The sequence below is a fragment of the Oreochromis aureus genome, linkage group 4, assembly GCF_013358895.1.
Source record: "Oreochromis aureus strain Israel breed Guangdong linkage group 4, ZZ_aureus, whole genome shotgun sequence".
Taxonomy (NCBI): domain Eukaryota; kingdom Metazoa; phylum Chordata; class Actinopteri; order Cichliformes; family Cichlidae; genus Oreochromis; species Oreochromis aureus.
This window is the reverse complement of record NC_052945.1, coordinates 10082642-10104155: the sequence shown is the minus strand read 5'-3', so window position 1 is coordinate 10104155 and position 21514 is coordinate 10082642. Positions and strand designations below refer to the sequence as shown.

The 21514-nt window shown below is 39.7% G+C and overlaps 3 protein-coding genes across 4 annotated transcripts; 1 reads left to right on the top strand and 2 right to left on the bottom strand.

The window, feature by feature from the left end:
• Positions 1-584: 584 nt before the first annotated feature.
• mrm2 (mitochondrial rRNA methyltransferase 2) lies at positions 585-3560 on the bottom strand. Its single transcript, XM_031729971.2, has 2 exons — positions 3202-3560; positions 585-2128 (listed from the first exon to the last, which is right to left on the bottom strand). Exons 1-2 carry the CDS (start codon positions 3488-3490, stop codon positions 1698-1700), a joined length of 720 nt encoding a protein of 239 aa, XP_031585831.1. The 5' UTR covers positions 3491-3560; the 3' UTR covers positions 585-1697.
• A 1851-nt stretch (positions 3561-5411) lies between these two features.
• nudt1 (nudix (nucleoside diphosphate linked moiety X)-type motif 1) lies at positions 5412-11994 on the top strand. The gene is made up of 4 exons (XM_031729940.2): positions 5412-5639; positions 5750-5906; positions 8632-8777; positions 11091-11994. Exons 2-4 carry the CDS (start codon positions 5755-5757, stop codon positions 11261-11263), a joined length of 471 nt encoding a protein of 156 aa, XP_031585800.1. The 5' UTR covers positions 5412-5639; positions 5750-5754; the 3' UTR covers positions 11264-11994.
• Positions 11501-21423, bottom strand: snx8a (sorting nexin 8a). Of its 2 annotated transcripts, XM_039610779.1 has the most exons (15): positions 21294-21423; positions 20110-20190; positions 19902-19968; positions 19073-19200; positions 18068-18197; positions 17097-17287; positions 16804-16924; positions 16099-16235; positions 15856-15936; positions 15591-15751; positions 15273-15402; positions 15109-15177; positions 14550-14699; positions 13174-13323; positions 11501-12858 (listed from the first exon to the last, which is right to left on the bottom strand). In XM_039610779.1, exons 3-15 carry the CDS (start codon positions 19921-19923, stop codon positions 12778-12780), a joined length of 1551 nt encoding a protein of 516 aa, XP_039466713.1. In that variant the 5' UTR covers positions 19924-19968; positions 20110-20190; positions 21294-21423; the 3' UTR covers positions 11501-12777. The 2 variants fall into 2 exon arrangements, with proteins under 2 accessions (XP_039466713.1, XP_031585799.1); XM_031729939.2 differs by lacking the exon at positions 21294-21423 and having other exon boundaries at positions 20110-20278.
• Between the last annotated feature and the right edge of the window lie 91 nt (positions 21424-21514).

Sequence of the window (21514 nt, the reverse complement as noted above, 5' to 3'; positions counted from 1 at the left end):
CAAATGGTCTCGGTGGAAGGGTGACTGATGTGAATTCCTCTTAAGAAAGGAAAATAGGGAGAAAAGGCTGGGGTATGCCAAAGTAGAAAAGAACATGACCAGACACACCAGGAAAAAAAAAAAAAAAAAAAATCAGAAAAAAATCAGAAAAAAATAAATCATTGCCCCCATTTCAGATTTTTCTAGCAAAACATTAGGAAATATGAGGTGGCTCAACATTTTTGCACAAATTTAGAATCTAAAAAGCAACATGCACATCCTCTAAATGTTATGCATCTTTGACCTCATTACTCAACTATTGTAAATTACTAACTTCCAAACATTTCTACCCAAAACCATAAGAGAGCCTCTTTAGGCTCTTTATCCCTCTAGAGACTGCATTTGCTTTTACTGCAGTAGTAAGGATTACTATACCTTTAAAAGCAAATTTAAAGAACTTTATTTTTATGGTAGATTTGTTACAAATCCACCCACAAATTAATCAGAATTCAAAAGAAAAATACTTCTTTTACTTGAGATCAAGCTATCGTCTGGCTTGACCTATAACTTTTTACTAAAGAACCAAATGTTTGCCAACACAGATGTTAATCTTTTGTACTGATTTATTTAACCATGAAAGACATACAAGCTGTAGAAGTATTCAGCGAATTGCATCTCTGTTTGTAAAATGAATGGGGATTTTTCCTTTTAGAACCAGGGGTGCCTGAAATAACTCCTTCTCCTTTGAACCTCTGCGCATGGTTGCATTTCATTGTTATTCACTCATTTGTACATGACAGAGCCCTTTTGGCCAAAGGGTAAAGCAACATCCCAAGTACGTGTCCAGCTGGAGACCTTTGTGGCAAGTCATTCCCAATCTATTTCTGTCACTGGACTAAAAGCATAAAATGCCCTCCAAAAATGATAGCTGCTTGTACATACATGAAAACGAATGCACTAAGACGGGAAGAGAAGATACTGACATCGTATATGCACCTGGCTCTGGTGAATGGCGCTACAAGTCAGGACAAGACTGTGACACAGTACGACTACAAAATGTGCTTTTATTTCATGACCAGTTGTACTAAAAAAAAAATAGAAACAAATGAAAGTGTTCACCTCAGTGATTTAAAGGAGATCTGTGAAAATATGAAGTTAAAAAAAAAAACAAAAAACCTGAAATGACTGTGCTTATCACATTTTCACAGGAAATGGACATGTTTTCACTGTCAGAACCCAATAACACTTGAGTAGCATCCCACTTCCAGTTAGTCATACTGTGTTTGACTCTTATGTATTAGTTTTCCCTCTCTGTGAGCTCTCAGTGAGAGAATTATTACATATTTCTACATGGCTGGCAGTGCAAATTATTAGCATAAGCACCACTGGTAGATGACTTTCTGTAACAAAGCAAATACCAGTCTGAGTGTGTAGAACAAACACTTGGGGCAAACAATAACTTCAGAGAAGCACTGCACTGGGCTCTTGAGGAATATCAAACTGATTCTTGCATAGGTTTACATATTACTGATTCACTGCTGCTGTGTTAAGTTTGCAGGGCTTAAAAGCCAGCATCACAGTGTTTAATGTGTTTGCTTCTGTGCCTGGAGCAGTCAGCCTTACTGATGCCTCAACAGTGCCATCTTTTGATGACAGCCACTAAGAGAGCCCCTTCGTCATGCTCAGACTGAACAGAACACACACTCCATAATTAAACATCACTTTATTGGCCTTCTGTACATTCTAGCAAGGAAATATCGTTCAGCTGAGTCTTTTCTGCTGGAATCTGGCTTTAAAGTCCGAACACTACTGAACACACTTGAGAGCGTTTCCTGGAGTTTATGAGCAAGGATCCCGTCCCAGTATTTACAAAGAAGAGAACCCTGGGGCTGTAAAATTTTCTCAGCCAAGTCCATCAAAGACAAACACATTGTGATGAGTCTCTCGTGGTCCATCTCTCTGAAACCGCTGGCATTGGGTGCCATGTCGCTCAGGATGACATGAGCCTTGCCGTGGGGAAGAAGCTCCAACAGCTTGGCATGTGTGGCAGGGTCTGTGACATCGCAACTGGACAGGAAGTGAGCACCATCCAGAGGCGGTATGTTCAGCAAATCAATGCCAACAACCATACCACGAGGCAACTCTGGATCTAAGGTAATAGGAAAGATAGTGACTTTAATTTACAAGCTTATTTTTTCTGTTATTTAAGGCTGAGCTACAAGAAAGACAAGTCTGGATATAAAAGTCAGTCTATTTCCTTGCACGATCAACTAGAGAAGCAAGACAACTCATTTGATAATTATAATAATACATAATTATATCAAATTATAATAGCACGTGTTCTATATCAATCAATCAATCAATCAATCAATCAAAGCTTTATTCGCCACATGCAGGTTGCCCTGCAGTGAAATGGGACCCCCCCGACCTTACACATAAAACACAGACATTACATGGGGATACAGGTCGGAGATTGGTAGCATTAGAGAAAAACATTGAAATGTACATTACAATGGGAAAGTACAAGAGGAAAAAAAGAGACCCCTACTCATGCTGTGCTTCCATGGTAGGACAGCATGAGAACAGGAAACAAAAAAACTCCTCTGCACAAAAAGCACATGAATGTCCACAGCACAACATTATGAAGGACATGACAAGCCACGGGGATGGGTGGGGGGTGAGGAGTTATTATCATCAATACACGTTTCTTTTGTGAATTTTCTGCTTTTATTAATGCATCTGCCATAGGCTTCAATAACTTTCAGCTTGGTAATACATCACAGTCTATCACATCTGCTTCTGTTTTTTGCAGAGCACTGCTTTTTGTTTGTGTGGTAAATGTAGTGCAGACTATTCCCATCAATCTGCATCACTAAGAATAAACGCCGACATGATGGATATTAAGACCAGCTTCGGTTTCTGAATGCTAATATTCAAACCACACTGCAGATATTTAAAAACAAAATCAATCAATATGACATTTTACGATGCCTATATAATCTTATTAGGAAAATTAGGGATGAGCCACAATACTTTACGCTTGGAAAACTACAGAAGCACTACGCAATAGGGAGAAATCGGACAAAATATTATAAGGTTGGGTTTAAAGTCGTCCCTGACATACAGTCTTAGCAAAAGCACAAACTCTAGGTTAAACGTTGTAACAATCATATCATGGCGCCCCTCCCACAAACGTGTGTGATTAGACACCTGTCCTCTCACCTGTCACAGCTGAATTGACCCTCTGGACTGCCACCTGGCTCCAGGCTCCAGGAGCAGCTCCGCAGTCCACCACAGCGTATCCAGGCTGTAAGAGCCTGAACTTGTCATCTATCTCTAGAAGCTTGAAAGCGCTCCTGCATCGAAAGTTTTGGGCCTGAGAAGCTTTAACATACGGGTCTTTAAGCTGCCGTCGGAGCCAGCGCTGCTCCGCTGGCGTCTTACCCTTCAGTTTCTTCATCAAACACAACGAGGAGTGCAGGTATCTCCTCTGCAAGGAAAACATCCACATTGTTATTACAGTGCGCAGTCACGTGTACCGCATGCTGAACTGCGCTTGCGTCGAAATACACGAGCCCCCCCCCTCCTCATTGGTTAAGGGCAAAATCGTTAGGTGCGTGCCTATATACGTCCCCTTACTGCAAAACACGTACACAACAAGTGTTCCTATCTGGGACAGATTGAGACTAATGTGCCTACAGTAATTTATTTTTCCATTTGTTTTAAGTTTATACAATACTGAGAAATCCTAGGTCACATTTCTTTCTTTATTTTTTACTGTTTACAAAATCTTTTAATGTGGGAGAAGACAGGCAAGCTATATTAAGCCAGTTTAGCATCCAGACTCTTATTACAGTGCTCTAATATGTGCAGAAGGTGTGACACTGTCAAAGACAGACGAGACCTTCCCTAAAGGAATAGATTGCAGCATATGTAAAGCACAAATGCTTTCCAAAAAGCATTGGAGAGTTTGATTGGTGAATAACACATTGGCTCACCAAAGTCACCAATTCGATTCCACTCTCTTTGGGGGTTCTGTCAGGAAGAGCATCTGATGTAAAACTTTACCAAATCAAAACATATGGAGCTACCAGCTGCGGCAAGGGAGCAGACTGAAGTAGCTTTTATGTGTCAGACCATGCCATCCAAGTACAGGAGACGAAGTGGCATTTCTTCAGACCCCCTGCAGTGATTTCACATTATGGAATGTTGTGTGCTGTAGATTAATTTGAGGGCCGGGAGATCACCCCATCCATCCATCTTCATCTTCAGCTTTATCCGAGGCCGGGTCGCGGGGGTAGCAGCCTAAGCAGAGAAGCCCAGACCTCCCTCTCCCCAGCCACCTCCTCCAGCTTATCCGGGGGAACACCAAGGCGTTCCCAGGCCAGCCGAGAGATATAATCTCTCCAGCGTGTCCTGGGTCTGCCCTGGGCCTCCTCCCGGTGGGACATGCCCGAACACCTCACCCAGGAGGCACCCAGGAGGCATCCTTGTCAGATGCCCGAACCACCTCAACTGGCTCCTTTCGATGTGGAGGAGCAGCGGCTCTACTCTGAGCCCCTCCCGGATGGCCGAACTTCTCACCCTATCTCTAAGGGAGAGGCCAGCCACCCTTCGGAGGAAGCTCATTTCTGCCGCTTGTATCCGCGATCTCGTTCTTTTCGGTCACTACCCACAGCTCGTGGCCATAGGTGAGGTAGGGACGTGATCGACCGGTAAATTGAGAGCTTCGCTTTTACACTCAGCTCCCTCTTCACCACGACGGACCGGTGCAGCGTCCGCATCACTGCAGCCGCAGCACCAATCCGTCAGATGTGATCCGGGAGATCACATCTGTTAGTAATGATCTTTACATGCAGATAGTTCTCCAGATTCTCTATAGTCCAGCCATTCATCCATTTTCCTTTGTTTATTCAGTTGTTTATCCAGTTGGGTTTCTCTATAAACTTTTAATAATAATATGGGCCACAAAGATGATTTGTTGCAAATTTAGATTGGAAAATGTTCTTCAGTTTTTGAATGGTAAACTCAACCTTAAATTTTACAGATTTCAGGTGGAATCTTTTTTGTAAGGCATGATTAAAGTGCATTTAAGTATTATTGCTTTTCTTATTATTACTAGTAGTCTACATAGTAATGAAAGTAAGTAAAGAAGCTTTTAGGGCCTGGATGACCTAGATGACTGAGAACCATCAGAGACATAACGAAGCTTTTAGAAGCAGTTTTTGTTATATTAACAAAATAAAAATAATCAATCAATAAAATTGTATTTTCAGTAGAATTTTTCAACATAAATACCATGATAATAACATTAGCTCTGATGTTACTGATAACCTCCATTTGTTGTTGAGTTATCTTGAGATAACACGTGTTGTAACTGCAGCATTAACCAGCTGCAGTTTCTAGTCGAACACATTTCATGGTAACCACGGTTAACCGATCTAGCAAGAAAGCGATGGACCCGGTGAGCTGAGTTTACGTCAATCGTACTCATCCACGCTCTTACGCATCAGCACATCACGTGACCACCGATCTGCCGCTGCACGCGGGAGTTGTTGAACTCAAAGTACACTGTTTTTATAAACAGTTACGTTTTTTCTTCGGCAACCGCTGAGCAAGATTTCCTGTTTTCAATACGCTAGCACAGTTTTACTTAGCAGGTAACTATGTTAGCACACAGCGCAGTGTGCAGCTGATTACGCTTACTGTGCAGCACAGTAGAGATGCATTGCGTTACTTTAACATCAGATTTCTTTACCTCCACACTCAGGCGAGATGTTGAGCTCCAAGCTACTGACCCTTGTGCTCATAGTCCAGCCGGGCAGAGTGCTACTGGGCATGAAGAAGAGGGGCTTTGGAGCTGGAAAGTGGAACGGGTTTGGGGGCAAAGTTCAGCCTGGAGAAACTATTGAGGACGCTGCTAGGAGGCAAGTTTAGTTGCTTTCAACACTTTTTATATTAAAATAATGATAATAATAATAGACTCGTGATTTAAACGATTTTGAAATGAAGTGGTCTTAAGTGTGACGAAACTAATTGGGAAGCTGGTAGGAAGGAAACAGCAGAAGACTCCAAAAGCTGCAACAACGATCAGCTAAGAACGGGAAACTCAGGGTACGATTCTCATGGGGACCAAAATTGGACAGTAGAAGACTGGAAAAATGTCAACTGGTCTGAGTCTCAATTTTGACTGTGACACTCAGATCATGGGGTCAGAATTTGTTGTAAATTACATGAAAGCATGGATCCATTCTGCCTTGTATCAGCGGCGGGCAGTATTGGTTTAATGTGTCGGGGATATTTTCTTGGCACACTTAGGGCACCTTAGTACCAGCTGAACATCATCTAAATGCTACCAGCCTACCTGGATATTGTTGCTGACCATGTCCATCCATTTCTGCACCACGGTGTGCCCATGTTCTAATTGCTCCTTCCAGCAGGATAATATACTTCATCCCAAAGCTTAAATCATCTGAAACTGGTTTCTTGAATCCCCACGGTCACTAGATTTCACAGCACAGCACGTTTGGATGTGCAACTATGTTTTTTTTGTTTTGTTTTATTTTTGTTGTTTTGTTTTGTTTTGTTTTTGCACAAATTTCTGCAAACACAAAGCATCTTTTAGGTTATTACAGGTGTATTTTCTTGTGTTTTTATCTAAAGTAGTTCTAAATGTAGTTTAACCAGTTTCACGGTGCATATTATCACATCAATATGCACTGTGATACCTGTCATGGTAGATACAGTTACAGCTTTAACATGAACCATTAAAAACATATGACAAAACATAACACTAGGTTTTGGATTTTAAGACCAAACTCTGTCTGTATTTATATCCAACAGCAAAGTAACAGTGTTGTGCAAGGGTTAAGGAGACGACTGAAAAAGAGGGAGTTTGATATGTTGTACTCTGTAAGTGTGAGTACTGTGTAAGTGTGTGGGGGGAAACACATTAATGTGGAGTCTGGACAATCTGTGATCAATCATCTGCAGGAAATTTGCTTCAAAGCAAAGGAAGGAAACCCCCAAAAAGCTATTAGGCGAGTTCTCAAGCCGTTTCCCCTTAAACACGTAGTGAGACCAGCTTTGTGTTTAGGATATTTGGAATGCTAATAAATGTGATGGGTAACAAGACTGAGTTAGAAACACTTAGTTCTTCATGTAATGGTCAGGTAAGGGTAATACTAAAAATCATCTTAACCCACTTCCCAATCCTAGCTTCACTCCTTCCATTTAATAAATCCTGGTCAGTGAATAGGCAAACATTTATTTTGCATTTCTTCCACAGCAATTTCAGCTTTCACATTTCCCAAATTAACTTGTTTAAGTTGCTTTTTGAACCTGTATTGGCTCTCAAAACTTTTAACAGACTCTAGTGTCCAACTCTGCATATCATTCTGTGCATTGAAGGTGAGACAACAAAGATAAGTAACACCAGTCAAAACATTTCTTTTAGTGAAGGGAACTTAAGGTTGTGTTTGGCTTGAATACTGGGGGCTAAAAAGTCAAAATGAGGGCCCTTAGATAACGTGTTGTGACTGAAAATATTGCTAGACAAAAGAGCTTCTTTTAAAAAGTGTGATTGATTAAATAAAAAGAAAGAGGAAAACTGCAGTTTGTAATTAATGGTCCTAATCATAGAAATTAGTGTCTGTTAATATGTTGAGTGTAATGTATAATATTCTGTGGAAGGAACATTAAAATTCACTTGCTGCTGGCAACTACCAGCAGCTTTTAAGGTGGAGTGTTTTCTTGGATGCTGCTAATGCATCATTTTTGCAGTTGTTTATTTTTTTTTTATGATTGGGATGAATCCCCAGAAAATAAAACAAAAAGAGCTGCTGCATGGTTCCAGAAAATTTGAATTTTTTTTCAGTCTTTTAAAAGTCGTCATCCCTGCCCCTAACAGTTCTGATCTCTGAAGCTCTTGTGATGAGTAAGATATGTATAAAGTGTACCTTTACCAAGATTTAACCTTCTGTAAATGAATGATGACACACACGGGTGCAACTTTCCAGCCACCAGCCGAACACATCGCCAACAACAGGAACTGACAGGACCCAGTACAGACTCTTTATGCCGGCGAGGCGTGATTGCAGATGCCGCTCAGGTGCGTCCGCCTCCACTGCAGCGGCACCGCAGACCACGCCCTGCCACACCTTCATAGAAAGCAACAAAGCTCTTATATTAATTTCTTCTGTGAGGACACATTTTTATTAGAAAGCAGCCCCGGCGGTTTTAGGCTATGTCACATATTAGTGTATTAATGGTTAGTTAATGGTTAGTTACTTTTTAAAAAAAGATCAGAGAGAATAAAAGTACCAGAAATTTGACATTCAGTCAACCTGAACATGCTATTCTGGCATATTTTACTACCCTCTGCAGTTTGCAACAACACGTTGACCCCGATCTCAAAGTTCAGCCCACAAGCTCTTAACCAGACCTTTTACTCTCATACTAATTTTTTTTTAATAATCTTAAAATGTTTTGTGTAGAGGGTAAAGCAAATGCCACAAATAGATTGTGTCCTAGAACCACTGATATCATTACTTTGCCATTTTTAGTTGCTTTTAGTGTCCGTGTGACGTCTACAGTGAGCTTATTTTTAAGACCCACATAATTAAACATTTATTTGATGTTTTTTCCTTTCAGAGAGCTGGAAGAAGAAAGTGGTCTCACGGTGGATGCTCTCGACAAGATCGGAAATATCAAATTTGAATTTGTGGGAGAAACGCAGCTACTTGATGTCCATGTTTTCAGAGCTGACACATATAATGGAGAACCGACAGAATCCGATGGTATGCCGTCCGCTGCACCACACTGAAAAATGAGGAAATCCAGTGGTATTATAGTTTGAAAGTCATATTGTTGAAATGAGAGGAAACAGAGAGAGCTTGGGGTGGTGAATTTTAGTTCACTGTTGCCTATAAGTTTCAGATAATGGTGCCCTATGAGAGGAGATGCAAAGACTGTTTGTTGCACAGTGCCTAACAGTTTGGCAGGAAAATATTTTATATTTCAATACATTTATAATAAATATAATTGAGTCCTAATAACTTGATGCAAAACATTTTTTGTAACTTACTGTTAAAGTGATGTTTGACCCAAACTTAAAATCAACAGTTCAGTTTTCATATCTGTCACATTTCTTAATGAAAATAATATTTTAAAGGTTTTATAAAATCAAATTTGTTGAATATGCAAATCCATCCACTTTGGTGACCCCTTAATAATAAGCAAATAAGTGAACAGCCGAAAAAGCTTTATAAATGGAGTTGAGTAGAAATGTTAGGTAGCAAGAAAAAATATATCTAATAATTGTGCAGTACTGGAGCAGATGTTCATAGTTAAGAGTTCTGTGTAGTCTGTGAAAAGCATTTGACCTCCTCCTGACATCATCAGGGGGGTTTGTTTTGCAGGCTCTACTAGTTTTATATTTTTCCAGCAAAATTTAAAGTGAAACAAGCAGTCTGAGCAAAGCAATTGAAGCCAAATTCTTCTAATAACTAGAGTCAGGCTCTGACATTAGGTTTTAATGAAATGTTGGCCCACTCTTCTATGCCAATCTGTCATAGTGCAGCTACACTGGGGGGTTTCATGGCTTTTGAGTTCCATGCAAGGTTTATGATAGCAAGAATACATGGACACATGGACCTCAGTTTTGAGATACTTAAAGACACTCAGTCGGTAATGATAGTGAAAATTGGTTGATAGGTGTAATAGGAAAGTATAGCTACATATTATTAGATTAGCAGCAGTAAGAAATAAGAAATATGAGAACTCTAAAACATGAAATGTGTAATGAAAGCAGAAATGGTACAAGGGTGGAGCTTTGAGAGATGTCACATGGGAAAAGAGAAGATAAAGACAAAGTTATTATGAATTTTGAAGTCTCTGTCAAATAACTATTATTAAAACCATTTGATAGCAGTGCCAGAAATACCAGATCAATAATATGTTAATTGGTTTGGTCTGATGACTGGTATACTTTTTTTTTTAAGTACAATGTCCCTCAACCAGCTGATAAAGCTGGTAAGCAGCAGTTTTGTGAGTTATTTTAGAAATTAGTAGAATTCTGGAAATGGGTCTGCAATTGTCTAAACCAGTCGTATCCTGTGTTAGATTTTGTTTGACTATTTGACTGTTTTGTATGAGATAGAAGTAGGAGCGTGTATAGTATATTTGTGAAGTGGAAAGAAAAATCTATAATTGTGCTCTCAGTGGTAAAGATTGTAAATAAACAAAGAAGAGTTGATGCCCTTAGCAGGAAGAACTTGCAAGGATGTCTTTCCAGGCAATTTAGCCAAGGTCAGCAGGGTGAAGTCTGGAGGCGCTTGGCAAACCTCAGCTCCTCGAGCGTTCAAGCATTAGCAGTGAACCAAAGAGTCTGGAGGGTAAAAGAAGTCATACAGCCAGGAGGTGAAGAGATAAGTAGAGGGAAAAAAGCTTAACTGAAATGTGGTAAAGTTAAGGGAAATTGTGTAATGTGGTTTTAACAGTGATTTAACAAGACAGAAATTAAAAAGTTGAAAAATACTAATAACCAATCAGGGGATTAATTAAGTATGAAGTTTGTTTAGTCAAGAACAGTCTAGTCAAGCTATTAAATAAAAAAAAAAATAAAGATCCAACCATTTCTAGCATCTTTTTAAGGTTAAGAAAGAATGAATGAATATGGTGGAGTTTTTTAATCTCTAATCTTTGACTAGAAAAAATTCTAAAAAGAGTAATTTTAGTGACAATAACTATTTCAGCATACACTTATGAGCGTTTTAAGGCACATCAAATAACATTAAAGTGTTTGATTTTAACAGCTTGTCATATAAAAGTTTTGTTTTGTATAAAACAGATAAGATAAAGCAGGAAATGTTATCAGAAAGTTAGCAGAAAGTGTTATCTGCACTGCCGTAATACAGATGTCTGTTGTCTACCTAGGATTGAAGTCCTAAAGCAACTTGAATTGATTTAATAATAATTCTCTCTATTCTCTGGACAGTAACTAAGAAATGGCACAAAAAAATGACAGTGAAAGGCAGATGATATCTGAAGGCAGATGATAAAATGCGATTTCATTCTCCGGAGGTCTAATTATTTTTTCTTTTGTTTTCTAGAAATGAGGCCTCAGTGGTTCGAAAGTGACAAAATTCCTTTCAGTCAGATGTGGGCCGATGATATACTGTGGTTCCCTCTGATGCTGCAGAAGAAGAAATTTGTTGGATACTTCAAGTTTCAGGGTCACGATGTGATTCTCAGCCACACACTGGAAGAAGTGGAGGAGCTCTGAAGGGAAATAATCGAGTGGCTTTTACATCAGGGACCAATATAAAACCTCAGTCTTCTGGAAATTGAGAAATACCAGGAATAATCCAACATCACGGTTGTTTTGTGTCATTATGCGGAGGAAACGAGGATATCCTGTGGAGGGTTTACATGTTATGCAGTTGTAACACAATTAGAAACCTTTTTATTTCTTTACAGGTTTTTTCCCCATGAAAATCAAAGCAGCACTACACTGAAAGAAAACATCCATATTCTCATTTTATTTTTAAAGTATCTGATTCAACACAATTTTTGAAGCACCTATTTAGTGGAATATTTACAGTATATACAGTTCTGAATTCATTAGGTTTCATATTCTGTGCAGCACGTTTTCTAAATCAAGACGATTACTAAAATAATTGTTTCATACTGTACGGTATTGGGAGTTTCTTCATAAAATACATGTTTAAACCAGGTCACTTGGGTGTATTTGCAATTTGAAACATAGCATCTTTAACATGAACCCCAAATTGCACCTGTTACATATATTTGAGTAAAGTATATTCTCTGTTATATGACAGTATGTGCGTACAAAAAAACAAAAATGTACATAGTTTTAGAAAAGTACAAAGTCAGACAGTGAATGAGAAGAAAATCCAGCAAAATCCAGACATTTTTGTCCTGATAATAATTCATCTGTTGGCTGATGTGCGCAAAAATCTTCTTAAAGAAATAAAAGCGATGATTGTTAAATTGGAGCGATGCAGGAGTCCTGCTTTTATGTACAGCAAAGGAGTGTATTTAGGCAGCTTTGTCTTTGGTAGTAAATCAATAGCTTATAGTGTTATTATCGACATATTATGCCACTAGTGCCAGACATCATCCTTTCATAGATCTCACCTCGGCCCTTCATATTATCCTACAGTTTAAGGTCAGATGTTTGAAATAGCTTATAAAATAAAAACTGGGATGCTTGCAAATACTTCAGGCAGTGAAAACTCTTGATGTAAATAACAAAAAGCAAGAAGAGTATGGTGATACACATCCCTACGAACTAACATTTCTAAAACAAAATAATATACTGGTCCAATGTTATTCAGCAAGAACAGTAAGATTTTAAATAGTCCTGTCCTTTAATAAAGTCAGCCTTTCTGTCCTTCACCACTTGTTTCATCTTAGTGTGGAAAATTTAAATATCACATACAGGTGCTTTAACTAGTCAGAATGCAGAAATGAATGCACCAGCCTTGTATCTGTTACAAAATAACACCTCAGAGGATTTTCCTGACATGTTCAAATAGTTATAAAAAGTTAATAGTGAACTGGACTTTACTCCGAAGCAGAGCGTAAAGTGTTTTACGAGCCAGCTGTCCCATGCAGGTGATATGGCCAATGATCAGACATAATGTGTAAATTCTCTAACTGAATGAAAAGCGGTGCTTTTTTCCCCTCTCTTTTAGCTCAGAGAGAGCTTTATTTTCTAGTTTGCAATCCTCAGTGGCTGTGTTTTTCCTTTTTCATCTCATGTACATTAGGGTTTCAGATGGAGTGTTTCAATCCATTGTTACCGCTGAAGAGACACCCAAGCTTTGGCTGCAATTCACTCCACACCTCCCCCATCTAAAAAGAAAGGGAAAACAATGGTGTATTTTACTGCACAGAATATATTGCTCAATAGTTTCCAGCTTTAAGACCCACTGAAAAAAAGAAGCATTCAAGTACTTGAACCACAGAAACTGAAAACCAGCGATCAGAAGGAAGTACATAACCGTTACTGCTTTGCTTGGTTTCAAATCCCAGATGAAAAAGGCCGGTCTGTTCAGCTATACCATCCATCAGTTTCAGTAGCCAATTTAAAACTTATTTGACCTTACTGAAGAGGTGTCGCCATAAAGACGGATCTGTAGAAAAATTATTTTCAAAAAGCTGTCTCACCTCTCGGTGTCCTTGGACCTGGGAGTTAACGAAAGATCCGAGAATGTGCGAGGTAATCGGAAGGTATGTGAAGATAAGCTGTGTTTCTTGATGAAGGCAGAATAGGGAGAAGTAGTTACGCAGCTCCATGGTCTGGATGGCATTTTCTTGCTGTTATTAGAATAAACATACAGGAAGATGTCTTTACCGCTTATTAAACAGTTTATATGGAGTGAGCGTTGTCTAATTTCACATGTACAAGCGTTGGGGCTAAATATGAAAAAAACAACAACAACATGATGAAGCTCTACTCTCATTACCAAAACAAGAAGCCCACAAATTATTCAATTACATTTAAAAGAGTCTATAGGATTTAAAATTGATTCATTTTGTGTTGTCATGTCATCACTGTAATTACCTTTCATCATTCATTCATGACTGTTGTACATAATATTACAGAGCATTAATCTCACATATTAGTCAACTAATAATCTCTCTGGTTTTGGAGAGCATTACATGCATTGACGGGGCACCCTATGTATATTTTGTCTGCATAACCATCTCTAGGGTTTACAGAGGATGGCTTGAAAATGCTTTGTTAATGACAGAGGTCAGAGTGGAATGGCCAGACTGCTTCGATCTGATAGGAAAGCAACAGAAAAATAAATAAAAGTAGCAAAAGAGCATCACTGAATGCACAACACATCTAACCTTGAAGCAGAAGGGCTACAACAGTTAAATACCACACCAGGTACCACTCCTGTCAGCTAAGAACAAGAAGCCAAGTCTACAAATTCACACAGATTCACCAAAACTGGACAACTGGAAATTGATCAGTCTTGATGTCTGCTGTGAGATTCAGATTGTTCGGAATTTGGTGTAAACATCATGAAGGCATGGATCCACCCTGTTTTGTTCAGGCTGGTGATAGTGATGTAGAAACACGGGGATATTTTCTTTGCATACTTCAGGTGCTTTAGTACCAATTAAGCGTTTAAATAGTCTATTGAGGAGTATGCCTGTCCCTTTATGACCACATTGTACCCATCTTCTGATGGCCATTTTCAGCAGGTTAACATGACAATGTGTTCACTGTACTCGAATGGCCTTCATAGTCAATACATCTCAATCTAATAGAGCACCATTGGGATGTAGTGGAACAGGATAATGTGCAGCTGACAAATTTCTCTCATCCCCAACATTTTAATATTTTTTTAATGGCTCACAAGGCTATAGCTCCATTCATATGCGAACCCACACAAATATATGGTCAGTGTGTGTGTTTTAAGGGCACGTGTTACTATTATATGAACTCCAGTCGTTTTGGAATTTTACTTTTGAAGCAGTAAATAAGTTCACACTCTAAAGGCTCACAAAAGAGAAAATGAAATGATCACCTGAACAATTCGCGATTCCAGCTGCTCCACAGATGCCTGCTCTTTGGGCTGCACAGTGGCACTCATCATCTGCCTCTTCATCACACTGTACTTGTGCAATGCTTTCTGGTGCTCGTGGAGGACGCCCTTCTCATGCCGCTCACAGAGATCCTTGAGAAACAAAGTAGTTCTTTATTTGAATCCAAATTGTAGGGAAACACGCTGTGCTGCACATAACAACCAGGGGTAATGGAAGAACTTTATGCATGTTGTTTTTTTTGGTTAATAGATTTGATAGACGCTGTGGAAAATGATTTCTTATTAACCCACCAGCTGCTTTGCAAAATCAAAAAAATTCCACCCACGAATAAAACTGCAATTTCAGTGGAGTGAGGTTAAAACAGTCCATTACATAATATTCTGACTTTGGTAACTAAATGCACTTCAATTTAAATTTACAAATATTTATTGCGCTTCTATCAGAAAACAGCAGGCAGAACAAAAGTAGCTGCCACACAAAAGGTTGAGGATCCCCTGGAGGTGGAGTGAAAGGCGAGAACCAAAAGTGAAACTCACTCACCCTGTACGACTGCAGCAAATCCAGGAAAAGATTCAATTTTTCCACAACATCATCTTCTTCTCGCCGGCCCTGAGGACATTAACAAAACAACATTTATTACCCAGTGCCAGTTTTGGACAAACACAGCAGAGCAGGTGGTTAAGATGAAAGACTGAGGGCTATACCTGCTGAGCAGCTTTGTCAGACAGCACAGCGAACTCCACAGAAAGGCTCTTCAGCGACTGGCGCAGGGTCCCCCAGGTGCTTTGTGAAGAGGCCAAGGAGGGAAGAGGCGAGGCATCTGAGCCCAGTGTACTGCAGAAAATACAATATTACAGAGGGAGAAAGTAATATTGTGGTGTGCTAGCTGCCAAACTCATTTCAAGTTAACAACCAGGAACAGAATCACAGATAACACTGAGGATTTGAACCTTATTACCAAAAACTCCAATACCTGCGGATACTACAGAAAGATTAAGTTTATACCCGTAATAATAAAATACCTGAGCTCTTTGCCAAACATGAGGAGATCAGATGCATTGTCCTTAGAGCGCTCCACCATTTTCTCAGCTCTGTCCCGCAGCCTCTGGAAGCTGTTGTGGATATTTCTAATCATCTCTCTGCTTGTCGAAAACTGAGCCTGAATGTCAGCTGGGAGATATTCCTGTAAAACAAGTGAGGCAAAGCTCTTTTGTGCTGTCTGAATCCTTAAAAGCAGGCGATTCTTTATGAGAAAAGTACAACTGGAGTCATCAACCATGTGCAAACCTTTGCCTGAGTTGCGATTCTGTTAATCATGAACTCGTCACCCATTTTCTTACAAGTGTCACGCAGCCTAGACTGAACATCCTGTTTGGGAAGAGGAGGGTGAGGAGGTCAGAGTTTGGGGGAAAAAAAGACACAGATTAGCTAAAACAGGATGCATTGCACTGTCAGTCATCATGACCATAATGCTTACTGGGCAACAGCCAACACAAAAGAAACAGGGAGTGAGTTAAAGAAACGACATACAGAGCCACTGAAAGTGAGGAAGGTCTTGACCAGCTCATCCTCTGAGAAGAAGGGATGTCGAGCCACCAAGTTAATAAATCTGCCGAGACCACGTCTCCTCCCCTCAATGAACTCCCGCTCAGAGAGAGAGGTCAGGACTGTGGAGAGACGCAGCAGAGAACAAACACCATGAGCAGTTTGACCAGGAGTGTTAGCGCTGACAGAGAGGGGTGTGTGGGGTATAAACGGGGGCAAACTTTAGCTTAAACTTGAAGTCTATGTCAATTTACTTAAAAACCATAAATGGAGAACTCTTCTGATGTTATGCATCAAAAAGCACCTATGGTGCAAAGGCTGATTTGCATATGATGATGCATTTTTTTTAGATATTCTATAGTTGGTTAAGACTTAAGTGAGCCAGTGTCTAACCAAGCGTTTTTGTGAGGATTCATCAGTGCATACGAATCTGCATAATGAGGAAACAGGTGGATTTTTACACATCACTAGTTTCTTTGATATTGTTTAAATTCATCAGTTTGAAACCTCCTGTATTAATATTTAACTTTTATTCTTTACCCGCCAAAATGCTTGGCTATGTGTTTGTCAACCATTCTGTAGAGAATATACATGCAAATAATCTCCAAACAAATCTGAAGTAACAGACATGTTCAGCTAAAAAGATAAACTGTAAAATGACTCAATGCAGAAACAAAGAACCTGACCTACCTCCCTTTAACATCCTTTTAGGTGGCAAAGCTGGCACCACTCTGTAGGCAAATCTCTGAAGCAAAACCTCGTGGAAGACATCAAAGTCGCTATAACGCCGGTAAACTGATATCTTATAACGCTGAATAAAACAAAAAGCAAAGACAAGAAAATTTAAGAGAAAGAGTAACAGTGTAGTAGTTCACATAGTGTTCTAGATTAGTTCATACCGATTGAGAAGCAGAGTTTCTTGTTTCTTTTTAGACCATTATAACACACATATTTACTGTATCAGGTTTTATATGGTGCCTTACCTGGCTGGTGATCTGGTACTCCACATGTTTGAGGAACAGGCCTTTCTTCTCAGGAATGAGCTCCACCTGGACCGTGTCTTTCGCCAGAAGCCCGTCCAGCGTCTGCGACAATGTCAGCACGTCGTCCTGAGCCGGCTGCATCCTCAGTGTGCTCAGGTCCCTCGGCTCCCCGAGCTGAGGTTTCGGTAACTCTGACAACCACACAGCAACAACCAAGATCTAATATTTGTTTTCCGTGATTGAATCAATGGATCTAGAGAGAAGTGAATTTCCCAAGTGGGAGGAATGCTGATGTTAAAACCACTTTTCTGTTTTTCAACAGAAGACTACGTGTTTCCCTCTGTTTGTCTCCTGCTAGCTCAGTATTGTGTGCAGCATTCATGTGATCTGCTTTTCATTTCTTCTAGGACGTTCCAGGAAGATCGTGAATTGAATGTAATGTACTCCCACAAATGCATAAGACTCATTCTGGAGCAGACAAGGAAGTGGCATGCAGCAAGCTGCCACACTGGCCACACCTGAAATAACAGAGAGGGCCTTAAATAATCACAGAAGATCGGGGATGGATCTAACTCAAGCCAGCATAATGGCTACCTCAATGAAAACCATAAAAACCTCTCCCCCTGTCATCTTCCCTCTGTGGGGCTAGTGAAAGAATGCAACACTTAAATATAGCAAAGTCTTCCCTACCAAAATAAAATAAAACTAAATGAAGCCACATGAGGCAAGTGAAATGAAAATTTTATGCAGTTGGTACTTTTCAGTTTAGAGCTGTCATTTTTTAAAAATCCTTCTATTTAAAAGTGAAACCTTACATCTATATGGTCAATAAAAACAGTGACATTTATATCTTTGCAAATGATTTATCCTGACAGCAGAGGAAATGCTGGCGTTGCCATTTTACACACTGAAGACTTTCCAAACTACTCATTAAGCAAAACATTTACTACACTGCTGTCACTGTCCCCTACCTAGTATGCAGTTCTCCAAGAGTTTGGGACTCGGTTGCTTGCCCTGCTGAGCGAGAGCAATCAAAGCGAGCGCTTTATAGAGTGATAATTTGCTCAGGAATCCATCGGTGGAGTCAACATGCTCAGCAATCTGAAGAGGACAAAGACAATATGGCCTCAGGGTCACAATTTTACAGTCTGACAACCAAATTCAAATGTGGTTTGCATTCCTCTTGCGAAAAGTGCACAGTATACACAAAGGCAATGATATGCAATGGGGTCAGGGAACGGGACATTAAAAAAAGAAAAAAACATTTCTTTAAATTTGTTTTGTTACAGCAAAAGTGCAAAGTTATGTAGCAGAAATTAGAAAACCTTTGAGCCAAAACCTGCAGACATTGTAACTTCAGAGAAATTTCATATTGTACATGTGTTGTATATCTCAGCATTAATGCAAACAAAAACCACGGGATACACCGCTATGTATTCAATGCCTGCAAGCCAACAATGTTACTTCCTGCTGATAAGATATTCATCCCACTATCCTTTGTCTCAACCACTCATCCAACTCAGGGTGACAGGGGCACTGGAGCCTATCTCACAGTGGCGACCTGATAAAATATTGTGTCTTTATCTACTCTGTCTGCATTTGCTAACACTAATTCACAAAGCATCCCTTATCAAAATTAAAGTGAACAGTTGAGCAAAAATGTGGCATAGCAGCCCATTTAATTTATTAAATTGTCTCTTTGACTAAAGGCTTCAATTCACCAGTCTGTAATCCTTTATATCCCAGCCTCATGTCACTATAAAACTGTGAGTGCATATGTCACATTGGTAATATGCAAAAAATAGGGATGGGTCAATGGGATATTCCTCTATTATTTTGGTTCAGTGTGGGCTGTATAGTCCATTACAGTAGGCTGCTTTGGGCCAGTGCCAGTTAATAAGTAAAAGTTACAGTTTTAAATAACACTGCAGTCTCTGCCTGTGGCAGCATGAATGCTTTAAGTGTGGACCCCGCACCTGGTTTAAGACCACCTTGGAGAGATCAGTCCTTTGGAGCAGCCGCTGAAAAACCTCAACCTGCACTCTCTCATCTGTCCTACAGCGGATGGCCTCATGCACTTCCCTGTAATAGGCAGGAACTGAGCCTAAAAGAGGAACAACACCTACATAGCATCACAACTGCCCAAATATGAGAAATATTCCACCATTATAATGAAGTGGTAACCAGTGCAGGGGTCACGAGAAACTAATTTTATGAAACTACTCGTTTTATTTCCTATCTCGTGGTTTTATATTACCCCACATAGAAATTACAGGGTACTGTGTTGACTTGAAGCTTTTAAGGCATCCAAAAATCAGACAAAAAACAAACAACAAACAAACAAACAAAAAAACATCGAAATGTATTATATTAACAACCTTTTAGAGAAGTGCGGACTAGATAAGATGAATAAAGCAGAGATAATATCACTACGGGGTTTTTAGGTATTTCAGTGGACAAGGGAAAGTTTTCCAAATGGAAGTAAAACAGCTCCCAAACTAAGTAGCCCTGTTCACCGCTTACGTAACCTTTACCGGGAAAAATCACCAAGACTGTAGCTTCACTGGTATCAAGAAAACATCAACAGGTGAGATAAAACGCGCACACGACGGCTTTTCCAAAGATGACTGATTCCGATCGTAATGTTACCTACTCAAAAATTCTCATAGCGATTTTAGCTCGCAGGAATATTCACACTTTAAACTTTTCCGACATCGCAAAGTCGAGAAAAATAAATAAATCCAATATGGAAATTATTTGGCGATACAGTCATAAAAAGGACTTTAAGAAGTTTCGGCACTCTACCTTCACTGATCTCTCCTGCCATGGTTCAGCCTGTCATGTGAGCACAGGAGCACCTCCATGTGATTTCCTGAAGAAAAGAAAAAAACAAAAAAAAAACATGCAATTTATTTCTTAAAGTTGTAGCGATCGCTGGCTCAAGTCCGAGCCCCGAGATGAATAATCCACATGATTTAAGTGCAGTAATTTACTTACAGCCACAGTTACTCACCAATTGTGCCTTTAAACTGCATTAATCCGAACCAAGAAACAGATTTGGGGTGTGAAGAAGCGATTTATGAAGCTCCCAACTCTGTGAGACAGAAGTTTATCAGACTTACAATGGGGAAAAAATGTCTCGAAGGGGGATATTTATTTCATGGTTTCACTTGGGAGGTTTAATTTTAGTTTATTCTCTGTTCCTCATTCTTTAAACTTGTCTGCATAAGCAATGGTGCCTTCACGTGCTCCTTGTATGTTTTAGCTTGAGGGATAACAAGATGCACAGGCAGAGAGTTTAATTGACGTGATCGTTGTTGCTGTACACATAACCGTACTGTTTTTAGCTGTATTATCTTTACGTGTTGTTGTTGTTGTTTTGTCGTAGATATCAACAATAAAGCAGAAAGAGAATAGAAACATGAAACAAAATAAACAGAAAACACTCTCAGATTATCAATACACATTGTTTTCAGGAATAATGTGCAAAAGGCTTGAGCCACACTTATTTCATTATATTTTGTTAGAAATATGGAAATACAGAATGTAACCGTGTTTGCAGAATACTAATAAGCTTGAAAGTCAGTGTTTTTGGCACGACCACCTTCATTCTTTAATACAGCCTGAAGTCTCTTAGGGTTAGGCTTTATTGTAATTTTTATTGTAAAAGCATTTTTGAAGAATACTTCTCCAGGCTTTTTAAAGGATATTCAAAGAACTTCTTTGGATGTTGACTGCCTGTTGTTTCTTTCTTTGTCAGTAATGTTGGATCCAAGCTCTGGGGAGGCTAATCCATGACTAGTAGTGTCCCACTGTGGGTTTGGGCTTTTTTTTTCGGTCCAAGTATGCTTTTACTCCCTTTGCAGCATGTTTGGGTTCATCGTCATTCTGACAAATGAAGCTGTTACTAGTCAGATGATTTTTTTAGATAGCACCACATGCAACCTGATGGGTGTTGGAGGTTGTTCTGATTTCATAATTCCATCAAGGTTCTGGTGTAATTTTGTGTAATTTGGACTTTTCCCTCTGTTCTCCTTCCTTAATATTTTTTAGATAAGTTTATTGCATGACTTTTACAAGACTTTTAATTTTTCTTCCCGCTGTGCAAAAAAAATTAACTATCTTAAACCCCTTAGAGGAGACAATTTTCTTAGCTGTGACTCAATAGACAGGTAGTCATACTTTTTCCGACATTACCTGAACCTCTCAGTAGCCCGACGCTGCGGCTCCTCTGGGTGGCGCTGTTGGGTCATGTTTTATTTTTTAAAACATATCGACGGTGTTGGGCTACTTTTTGCGGGCCGGGGCTGGGTTTGCTGCCAGCTGGGTGAATGTCGTGAACAGTCGCCGAGTTGGGTTGGCTCCAGCCTCTCGCACGAACGGTAACTGGTTGGAGGTCTCGCTCGGTAGTTTGAGTC

What these genes read in the sequence shown, in the direction of transcription:
- nudt1 (XM_031729940.2), top strand. Translation starts at nt 5,755, where the DNA reads ATGTTGAGCTCCAAGCTACTGACCCTTGTGCTCATAGTCCAGCCGGGC. An exon ending in ATTGAGGACGCTGCTAGGAG is followed by an intron (nt 5,907 to 8,631) that starts GCAAGTTTAGTT and finishes TTTTCCTTTCAG; the next exon opens with AGAGCTGGAAGAAGAAAGTG. An exon ending in AGAACCGACAGAATCCGATG is followed by an intron (nt 8,778 to 11,090) that starts GTATGCCGTCCG and finishes TTTGTTTTCTAG; the next exon opens with AAATGAGGCCTCAGTGGTTC.
- snx8a (XM_039610779.1), bottom strand. Translation starts at nt 19,923, where the DNA reads ATGGCAGGAGAGATCAGTGAAG. An exon ending in CCAAGGTGGTCTTAAACCAG is followed by an intron (nt 18,198 to 19,072) that starts GTGCGGGGTCCA and finishes TGTCCTCTTCAG; the next exon opens with ATTGCTGAGCATGTTGACTC. An exon ending in TAAAAGGATGTTAAAGGGAG is followed by an intron (nt 16,236 to 16,803) that starts GTAGGTCAGGTT and finishes GTCTCTCCACAG; the next exon opens with TCCTGACCTCTCTCTCTGAG.
- mrm2 (XM_031729971.2), bottom strand. Translation starts at nt 3,490, where the DNA reads ATGTGGATGTTTTCCTTGCAGAGGAGATACCTGCACTCCTCGTTGTGT. An exon ending in GGTCAATTCAGCTGTGACAG is followed by an intron (nt 2,129 to 3,201) that starts GTGAGAGGACAG and finishes CTATTACCTTAG; the next exon opens with ATCCAGAGTTGCCTCGTGGT.